The sequence below is a fragment of the Neodiprion virginianus genome, chromosome 7 (genome assembly GCF_021901495.1).
Source record: "Neodiprion virginianus isolate iyNeoVirg1 chromosome 7, iyNeoVirg1.1, whole genome shotgun sequence".
Classification (NCBI taxonomy): domain Eukaryota; kingdom Metazoa; phylum Arthropoda; class Insecta; order Hymenoptera; family Diprionidae; genus Neodiprion; species Neodiprion virginianus.
The window spans coordinates 24,403,013-24,414,335 of record NC_060883.1 but is presented as its reverse complement, the minus strand read 5'-3'; the positions used below and the strand labels follow the sequence as shown (position 1 = coordinate 24,414,335).

The 11,323-nt window shown below is 37.5% G+C and overlaps 1 protein-coding gene and 1 long non-coding RNA gene across 4 annotated transcripts in view; both read right to left on the bottom strand.

Annotated features, from left to right (window-relative positions):
* The window catches only part of LOC124308661 (semaphorin-1A), a 30,314-nt gene that overhangs the window by 910 nt on the left and 18,081 nt on the right, over positions 1-11,323 (bottom strand). Inside the window, exon 10 of one of the 3 annotated variants that reach the window (XM_046771584.1) lies at positions 11,086-11,229. In XM_046771584.1, the coding sequence (XP_046627540.1) occupies positions 11,086-11,229 (144 nt within the window). Of the gene's footprint in view, positions 1-8,128; positions 11,230-11,323 lie in introns of those variants that run through there. The other 2 variants (XM_046771581.1, XM_046771583.1) reach the window with 2 other exon arrangements.
* Positions 129-5,352, bottom strand: LOC124308672 (uncharacterized). Its single transcript, XR_006909059.1, has 4 exons — positions 2,116-5,352; positions 1,325-1,466; positions 686-1,264; positions 129-242 (listed from the first exon to the last, which is right to left on the bottom strand). It is a non-coding gene; the product is annotated as an uncharacterized LOC124308672 (long non-coding RNA).

Sequence of the window (11,323 nt, the reverse complement as noted above, 5' to 3'; positions counted from 1 at the left end):
GGTGCGAAAGCCTCGTCTCCGTCGTATCTGAACCCGCATGTAAGCCCTCGGGCTGCTGGCGCAGCCCCCGAAAAAGGATCCTCGCCTCGTCCGCACCCTCCTCCTTTATCCCAAAGGATTCGTGACGATCCGAGGTATCCTCGGGCGATGTTGCTATCGTCGCGTTTAATTTCCGTCGCAAAACTTCAACCCCTCGTATCACGATCCTGCATCCTTGTCCAATTTTCGAACCTGCAATACAACTGTAAGGGGGAAAGAAAAAACATTACCAATGCTTCACATTGTTTGAATTGAAAATAAGGGCTCTGTGTGTATTAGAAAAGGCGTTCAAAAGCAGGCTTTGAGTCAAAAGGTGTGTAGCTTTTTAACGATGGAAAAAAAAAAAAAAATGACCGGAATAAAATGGAATAAAAACAATAAAAAACGTGTTCAGGACACGCCAGCTTTCACAATCTAACTCACGCGTCGTGGGCACAGGTATGTACCTACATATCGACCCGTTGCATATGTTACAAGTTGCCTGCGGTATAAGTATACCCGACGGGTTTGAGCCGCGCGTTACTCGAGGTAAAAGAAATAAATATCCATCCCTGTGTATGTAAAATATCGCGTACACGTACAGAACGGAAACACGATCGTACTATCAGTTGTACAAGGATATACAGGATACATAGAGGGAACTTACGATCGGCGCAGTGGAGGCAAAACCGTTGGTGAAAAATTTCCGCAAGTTTCGGTGTACTTCCTGCGACTCCGGGTTCCAGAACGCTCTCCGCCCTAATTTCGACTTTGCCATCTCACGGCCTCGATGCTACGCGGCAGCTTTTCGACGGCGGTAAATTTCCGTCGTAAAAAAAAACTGCGTGTTCCTGGACGTGTCCCTGACGGCCTTGCCGATTTTTACAGCCGAAAGCGGAATGGACGGTGGTTTGATTTTTCTTTTTTTCTTTCTTTCTTTTTCATCGTCGCACGGTGATTCAGGACCGATTTGCAATTCACCGCAGTAAAGAATGACGCGTCCGGAATTTCAGGGTTAGCAGCTGTGATACGTCGCTTCGTATTCTTTATACGAAATGCTTTTTGTACTCGGCAGCTTTTCTCTCAATTATGCGGAGAGAAAAACAGCTCGGCGCCTCAAAGCTTCTCAGCCTGCATCGATTCATCACTGTTATACGATTAAATATAACGTGTTACGTTCAAGCGAGGCCTTTTCATGCAGGTGTACATGTGTATACTTCAACCCACCGCCTGGCGCACTCTTCCTCTGAAACAAATTGCCTCATTGTTGGGGCGAGTGGATTGCCTGGAAGATTACCTCAATTACCTTGTAAGCTTCCTGCAACTCTGGGTCGAGAGAACGGGGGCGAATTACCCGATGGTGATTTATGCTGGTAATGAACAAACTGGATAAATTCATGCTCCTGTGTAGGTCGTATTTTCTCCATATACGGATCATGGGGTGGAATCTGAGAAAGACAACAACCTTCTTTAATTATTGATCGAATGAATTAAAAGCTAAAAATATATACAATATCTAAAATGACTGAAGTACATAGTTGGAGTTAGATCTGTACAGTTCGCTCTGAAATATCGCTATATACTATTGTTAATCTGAACCGCGGGAAAGGAATTAAAATTTCGAACAGGAATACCTAAGTTGGAAAAAGCAGTAACCTTGCCACGGACTGAGTCGATAAAAAAAAAAAAAAAAAAAAAAAACGGACCATCGAAGATTTCGCTGACGCGAAAGCGAAGTCAGCGGTCGGTGAAAAAGTTTTCACACTCAATTGATTCGCGGTCGGTTATGATAATTCCGTCGAACACGACGTTGATTCTCATCGCCGTGGCGAACGAGCCAACAAGCAGTTGTAAGATGTCTGTAAAATTTAACAACAATGCATTATGTAAGTACACACATATAAACGTTGAAGAAAAAAAAATGCAGAACTTCGCCTGAACGACGGCAACCAACCACGCATCACCTGTTGCAGCTAGCGAAAAATTTCTAGCCACCAACAGGTATCGTAAATCGAATTGCCTGGCGTTAGGCGCACCGCGAATATTATCGATTGTCAAGGGTTGGTATGCGGGGATAATAAAATTGCATCCGTGTACCTGATTGTTAGATTTGGCAGTGTTTCAGTTTTTTTTCTCTCACATCTTCGTGGGCGATGAAATATACCTTGTACATATATCGCGTATGAAAATCTTTCTCCTGTAGTCCCTGTGCGTTCCGTGAAGGTTGATCCAGGATGCAGATCAGACGGGTTTGACGTCGTAGGTTGACGACATATAATAGTTAAGTATTACCTAATCAAATTTATTTTTACTTAATAATTTCATGGTACAATCTATATGCCTACTATGATATACAAAACAACGTATTAGTACAATTTGTTTTACGAAGAGAGAAGAAAAAAGAAAAAAAAAAAAAAACAAACAAGAACCAATTGTCATGGAAAAAGTAACTGTGATAACTTTACAATAAATAACGTTCCAAGGATAATTAGCAAGGAATTGTGAAAGAAAAATACATGTAAAATTCTTGAGTTAGAGGCTTCGCTATTACATGTATAAGTTATACGCAGTCGGTTTGACGTTTTATTATACCTATTATATTTATATTATATATAAGTATAATATATATAGGTGTACTGAATAAAATAAATTGACATTATGGTAACGCAGCTGTACGACGGTATATTTCATGCATATATATATATATATATATGTATAATATATATATATATATGTAATATATACATATATATACACATAATATGTATATGATGTCAAATGAATCATTACTAATGTACATAACGTACGGAATTCATTATTATTGTAATTGTAGCAGCCTCACTCTCTAATAATACTAAATATATATATATATATAATATATTTTATATATATATATATATATATAATGATGGTATTCAATGCGGTAATTATTATTATTTATGTTACTATAAGTATTATTATTATTACTGTCATTATTATTATTATTATTAATATTATTAACGTGATAAATAATAATCAATAGAATAATGTTCATAATAAACAATACAGTACTAGGTATTTTTGTGGTTTTATATTCATTTTTATTATTATTATTAATTATTTGTTTAAATATTATTCATATATATCTATATACATATAATGTGTACGTATATGTATATTAATATATGTATATAGATATATTGTATTAATCACAAATAGCGTATTCTGAAAAATAGATTAGGGTCCGGTGGACGGAGGGCGAAAACAGCTTTCAAATCTTTAGAAGGTGCCTGGTTAATCAACTTGTGATAGGTATGTACCTATTATACATCGTCACCTATCTGTAGCTATATTCCAATGTTGTTATAATATAATAATGATGAAGTGAGAAGGTCATCCCGATTTCCCGCCTGCATTTGAAAATATTACAATCTTACGAATTAAGTGTCGCGTAAAACAGGCACCTGATCGATGAATGAAAATTACGTTTAGAAACGAATCGCTGCAGGAGACGCGTCTTCGCCCTTCCGCCCGGGGAACCCCCTATAACAGGGCACTATGAACAGCAGTCTGCTGGCTATAAGTGTGACGTTTTTTTCAACTTTTCAAAAAACTGTTCTCTTCCTCGTGTTTACCACCTCATACCACACCTCCTCCCCCTACCCCAAACCCTCCCAACCCTTTCTCCATACCTTTTCACCTCCCTATAATATAAACACCGAAGATTCGGATCGAAACGAGCACCTTTTAAGAAAGCGAAAGAAAAATTATTAAGCGTGTCACGGAATATAATGAACGAATTTGGAATTCTGCTTCGCCAATTTTTTCGGGGACGATGCGGGAGACAGGGAGGAGGAGGACTGGAAGAATAGAAACGAATTATTATCATCACCGTCGTTGTTACGCGTCCGCGCGCGATGACAAATCTTTAAGAAATTTCCATTCTTCGTTAATGCCTCAGAGCGCGGGATTAACGATATAGTTTTTAATAATTCATCCTGATATTGTGTGTTTGATTATATACATATATTTTTCTTTTATTTTTTCATGTATTCGTGCGTTGCGATGCAGTTTTCAAAAAAATGGAAATGAGAGAATTTTATAGAACAGAGAGAGAGAGAGAGAGTGAGAGAGAGAGAGAGAGAGAGAGAGAGAGAATAAAGAGAAAGAATTAAGGGGGAAAAAAGAGATGAAAAGAAAGAGAAAAAATAAGGTAAAGTATGACGATTGGGGAAGGTAATAGTCATTTCCACCCTTCTGCCTCTCTCCTTATGTGTAGATAATTGTTTGTTCAATATGTATAATATGACATACTGCTATTACTATGAATATATCAATAATAAAACTGCGCCCTGTTCGCAGCATGCCTTCACTACTATCAGCCTGCGCTACTGTACATTCTGTTTTTTATATTTCAAATTCGACTCTTCATATCGCCTCATGATATTTATACTGTGTACTTTTATCATTTTTCATGTACATATTATAACGTTCGTTTTGTTGTCGTATTTTTTTTCTTTTCTGTCATTTTTTACTTTTGCTAAATTTTTTTTATTTTCATTTTTTCTTCATCATCAGACGCCGCATCTCTACCTCATTGTCAGCCTAGAGCCTACACACCATGCACGTCTATTCTACCTCTAGCTCACTCTCTTTCTCTGGATTTGTCCCCCTTCTATGCTCACGCTCCATTTCTCTCTGTTTTCTCACGCTTATATACGTTACAAATAGTGTATAGCTGTTTTATCTTAAATAATTATCGATAATATGTATGTGTGTTAATAATATAAGATTTTTAATTACACATTACTATTTATATTATTATTATTATTGTTGTTATTATTATTATTATTTCATTAACCTTTTATGCTGAGTTGCCGCTGCATAAAGCGCAATATTTATATATGACCATGACGATGCGATGCGTCTTTTTCAACGAAATCAGAAAATACATATCTATCAAAACGAAACTAACCAACAATAAAAGAAATTCGATAACGTTTCATATTCTTGCGAGCTGACAATAATTTAACTGCATTCTTTATCCTCTTTTCTTTCAATCCAATGTATAACCTACGACTGACAAAACTAACATTATGTTATCTTCAGAGTAGAGAAAAAAAAAACCAAACTATCGGGAATATTTGTCAGGGCATTTAAGCAATAGCCAGAATTACATTTCAAATTGTTATTCTGAAATTAAAGGGCTGACCAACTTGCCTGGCGCCACCGTGTTGTGCGAACGCAACGTTATGCTGGGCCAGAAGTACTACGTTATAAGCCTAATCTATTATTTTGCAGTAAAAAATAGCGTAAACGGCACTGTATTAGGAAGAAGCTAATATATTTATACATATATATATATATATATATATATATATATATATATATATATGTATATATATTTGTTACGGGTTCATGCTCTTGATTATTACTATTCTTTATTTTATCGTCGTCAGAAATATATGCTATATAATTCTTTTTTAAATCTTCGCTTAATATCGTTTCACTAATTATCATTACACCATACACTATTTTGTTCGTGACGTTATAATTCTTTTTTATCGTTATCGTATTATTAATATCTTTAGTGTTATCGTTAAGGATTATTAATTAATTGGTTAATTAATTAATTATTATTCATCTATTTTTACATGTCAAGGAATTCCGGCTGATCTGCGCTTCCGTCAAAAGTGAGAGAAGAGAAAGAACAGAGTGGAAAGAAAGAGAGAGAGAGAGAGAGAGAAGAGAGAGAGAAGAGAGAGATACAGAGATAGAGAGAGAGAAATAGCCCGACCGACCGTCAAAAATACCTCCCATTTTATTTATTGTGTCCCAAATTGACAAGGAGTGCGAGTTAAAATTTTCGCATTATACTATTTATATATACATGGAATTAGACACGCGAAAGAAGTTCTCTTTACCATGGTCAGGATTTAGAGGGAATGAAAAGATGATAGAAAAAAAAAAAAAAAAAACGAAACCGATACTCCACGAAATAAAAATAAAAATAAAACACAGCAAAACAAAATAAGCTTTGCCGAAGTTCCCGCAGTCTATTTACTGTCTCGTGTATGCGTTTTAAATATGTGTCTACCTTTTCGCTAACGATAAAATCTAAACGCGGGGTGGGGAGGACGGCGCATGATGAATTATATATGTGATGGATTTTTTATCATACGAAAAGACGCGTTGTCGCTGGGTAATTAATTCGTACTGCAGTAAACTAGTGACCTGGATCCAATCGAAATGTTGGAGCGAGGTAAGCGTTGAATTTTGAAATTGTTCTTGTTTTTTTTTCATCTCTTTTCTCGTTTTTCCATATTTTCAATTTCTTCCTTCAAATCTACGCATCTACGATACCTCGGGTACCTACATATATATATAATGTATATGTACATATACGCGTGTATTTATATATTGTATATATATGTTGAAATTTTCATATATGATAACTATGTATAGTACCTACGCGCTAACTGCCTAGAAAATTCTAAAATCTGTACCCGTAGCTTCGACAACGGCGACTATTCACCAATTAACGAATTTTCAAACTACATTTATATGTATATATGTGAAGGTATGTGTTTAAGGTATAATATAAGTATATAGGTATAAATTTAATTTTAATAATTATAGATACCGTTCGACAATCTCGGGCAAATTATTGATACATACTTAATGAATGTAAGTAATATTATACAAGTTTAATACGTATGCGCGAATTGGATTTATGTGTGCATGTTTATACGGGGAAAAGTCTCTCCACTCGCGTGAATAATTTTACCGAATGCTTTGAGTATACGATGCCTGTTAGTGTACTTCAATCGTTACATATCACTATTGTTATTTTAATTTATCGTTTCCATATTCATTATTATCTACTTAGTAGGTACTAGATTTCATTTTCACGCCATTTCTTTTACCCATACGACCCTCTACTAAGAACCTGTAAAGCTACGACGCCTAAGGTGATGAATTATTAACTCCTACATATCTTGTTAATAATAATAATAATATAATATAAGATCGGATAAATAAAATGTATGTTACGATATACGTTTATATGTATGCCATACACACATATATATATATACGTCAGGTATATAAATGAATATATGCATACATATACATGCGGGTGTGTGTATGTATAATATATACATATATGTATATATACAACTGCATATACATTCCTACCTAGGCTAGACTCCGACGGAAAAATATATTTATAAAAAGTTATAATATTATTATATTATATGTTATATTTTATTAAATATACGTTTCAAGCGTTCTATGTACCGTACTAATCTTCTATTTTTTACCTCTAAGCTCCCGCCGCCACATAAACTGACAACGTCACATACGTTAAGTTGCGTCACGTTACGTTACGTCACGCCTTGCGTTCGGCGATACCTAATCAACGGCTCCCATGTAATAAATGGAGCTGCGTCTATTGTTATTAATTATAATAATATTTTTTTACTCAATTTTTGTTGGTTTTTTTTTTTTTTTTTCTTTTTTACCTTACTTTACTTTACTTTGCTTCATTAATAATAATTAGTTAATTAATATAAATTATAATCGTACGAACCGGCTATGCCTCTTCCATAAATATATTTAAAGACGAATGACGCGTCGTTAAAACACTGCCACTACGTACAAGCATTTGTCAAAACTAATTTAAAGCGATCCCCGCAACTTCGAAGCGTTATGTTTTACTTATATATGGATGTATGTATGTATGCATAAGTGTCGTTTACCTCTAGAGTCTAGGTCGGTATACAACTTTTTTCGCGCATCGCTCAAACGACGCGTCATTATTATCATCGTATCATTATAATATAATCAAGTGTCCCCCCCCAACTAGTGTTTTTTTTTTTGTATTTTTTTCTTCAACATGATTATTTAAAATTCCTCAACAAGGTGTATATGTATACCTATACCTACGTATATCGGTAAGTATATGCAATATACCTATATATGTATTTTAATATAATATATACCTCCCTATTCCGATAATATGATTTGTGCTTTTTGCATTATACACGTGAGTTGTTGTTAGTTTTATTATTGCCAAATCTGGCTCTCTTACGTCTTGATGATCGCGGAATGGCTCAACGCCTCATTATTCATATTATATTTATCACGATATATTAATCGATTAAATTGATAATTGTTAAATTGATAAATGATAACGATTGGATAACTATATCTTGTATTCTTGTGCGCCTCTAACGATAACCGATAACCATCATCGCAATGACCAGCGGTGCCTAATTATTATAATAGTATAATTAATATCTTTGGTATCTTGCCTGAGTCTTTTATGTAAAAATCACTTGAATATATATTATTATAACACAGCGGGACCAGTCAGCTCTATTATAGAAACTTAAGAAACGGGTTTCCAAATACGAGCTATATGTGTAATATGTATACGTACACGCTGATACAAGAAAAAAGAAAAAAAAAAAAATATAAGTAATAATACAATTGAGTTGAAATCGGAAAAAACCTAATTAATAAGAAGAATAAAAAAATACAAGTATACGTAACGAAAATAAATAAGACGAGAGAATATCAAATGGCAGCGTTTATAAGAATCCCGAAAAACCCGCAGTCTTTCAGCAGTTTAATATACAGTCGTCGGTAAGTAATTGAGTATGATGAGTGGCGCCGGTCACATGGATTCGATTCGTCCGTATAGTTGAAACGATGTCTAAATACAAACACGACCGTCGTCCACATACATGTAATGTATATGTAGAGTTTGGATTGGCGAGGTTTTTTTCATTAGCTTCTTTTTTTTTGTTGTTTTTCTCTTACAAACAAAAACCTAATTACAGCGAGTATTAACACGATGAAAAATTTGTACTGTCGGTAAATAATAAAAGTTATATTATAAAGTCTGTTATATACTCGCACAAACGCCGCGAGAGAACGACGAACGAATAACGAGAGGCTTGCTCGCTCGCCAAGCCAGCCGATCTTTCACATTCAGTCTTTGCGTTTTGACCTGTGCTTCGGGGAGCCGAAAGGCCTCGGTCTGATTTTGATCAATTAACAACTACTCCAATTTTTGTTTTCTTCCTTTTTCCATTTTTTTTTCTATTTTTCTTTTTCATCTGTTTCTTGAAAAAAGAATTACGTAAGTATTCCAATACTCCTCGCCTCGTATTCACTCAATTTGCGCCCTGTCGCACCCAACCAGACTCACCTCGAGTTTACATATTCACAGACCGTGCGAAATTTGAACAACCATCACACGTATGTCGTGGAATAAACAGAAGTCGGATACCGAGTCGAAAATTTTCGTCTTGCTTCTCGTTCTTTGAATTCAACGTTTGCCGTTCTCTTCGTCACGGTTCTTTCTAATATAAACGTAAGCCTTACACATGCACGCGATCCCAATATTACAAAATGAAGTAAAATAAGTGTCTTCACATTCCTGTTTCGTTTTTCAACTCTTCTATCGTTCTACGGTTCCCCCTCTATTTTTGATTGATGGTGAAGGAAGTTGAAATATTGAAATTAGATTTGAATTTCGACTCAGAACGAGTGGCTCATATATATATATATAACGCTTGGTCTGGATTGAACAAGGAAACTCAAAATCGACCGGTAGAGGTGAAACGTCTTTTTATACATTGTACAGAGTCATCCCACGTAAAGTCTCTGAAACCCGTTGATCCATCGCCTAGAAAACATCTCGTCAATATAGAATATTATATATCACATACGCGTTATACTTCTAAACACACCGAAATAAGAAGCACTTTAAGATAGATGTCACGATACACCACCGGGCTAGGGACAGACGAACAGAATTTACTCTTTTTTTCCCCCGCCCCCACTTTGTCTTTTCCCCATGCTCAAATAGTATACGGTCTCACTTTCCACTCGGACGACCGATTGAACTATTCTTTAAATAACAAATCATTGCGCTGTTTGTTCAGTCAGATTTCCAATTAAACAATTTTTCCACTTTTGCTTCATTATGCAATACATTGTGTGTCAGGTACGTACATTATAACTGTGTATGTACATACACAAGTATGCGGCCACTTCGCCCCTCTTTATCTCACGATTGAAAAGACAGGGCGAGTGGCGAGGAAGGGGGGGGGATTGACGTGCTCCATGGAAGCAGCTCTCACGCTCCGTCCAACGGTAATTACGCAATTATTATCCATAGTCTTTGGAAATGGATATCGGAGAGAAAAACATCAGGCATTTTTATTGATACAAGCTAAACCCTATTTGATTTGAGGTTACATGCGGAAACATTGGTAACCACCCTCAATGAACATGCTCTCGCGGAGCACTAATAGCGTCCAGTCCATAAGCGCGTTCCTATCCCTATTATTGTTAATAATGTATACATTTCTCGTCGTAGACGAATGAAATTTCCTCAACCCATATCATCGTAATCATATTTCTCCGATAATATCGGAAAATATCATCTTTCACGTGATGCGATCCTCTTTGTATTCTCGTTATACCGCTACGGTTATACCTTGACTTTAATTTCGCCCCACGTGCCAAGGCCTCGAACGCCTTACCAAATCATTTAACGGTCGCTAGGACCTTATTATACGAGTGACGTCGTAAATAACCGACGGAGACTATGATCGGTATATGAAACTGCACGGAGGTGTACGAGGTGGCGGGGGCGGAGGTGTCGACGCACCACCGAGTGGAACGCCACCCGGACCCCCGACGCCACCCATCGGTATCGTGACCAGGGTTGGCGATGGCGAGGAGGAAGGGGGGGAGGGCGAGCTCGACGAGGCGCTCGACGGCGGCGAGGGCGACTCGAGTGCCCTTGGACCAGCGAGTTCCCGCGTTGACTGGCCTCCTCCCGACGCGGCGCGACTTCTACCCGCTGCCCCGGTGTGCCGGTTCCGCGCCGGCCGCCCGAGACTTCGGTGACGGCCCCCTCCTCCCTCCTCGCTCATTTCTCAGAGATAAACCTTCTTCACGCTTCGCGTCGTCGCGAAACCGTCCGTGCGACGATACGCGTCACCCTGGTGAGACCGGAGCGTTCCGAAGTTATCCCTCGGGCCCCGGAACCCGTATCCGTCCGGGAACTGGAAGAGCGTCTCTGCTGGGGTCGGTGGTGGCTTTCGCATCGTTCCTTTCGGCGAATGGAGCTTCGGCGGTTGCGGTACCAGGACTGGTTCCGCGTACGTCACCTCCTCTTGCGGCAAAAGCTTTGGCTCGGGTGCCAACCTACTGAAAAGCGTGATTTTGCGTTAGATATCGTGCAACGTACACGATCGGTGCGGTTCCTTCTACCCCAACTCGGTCGCATCGCATTTCGCAGGCT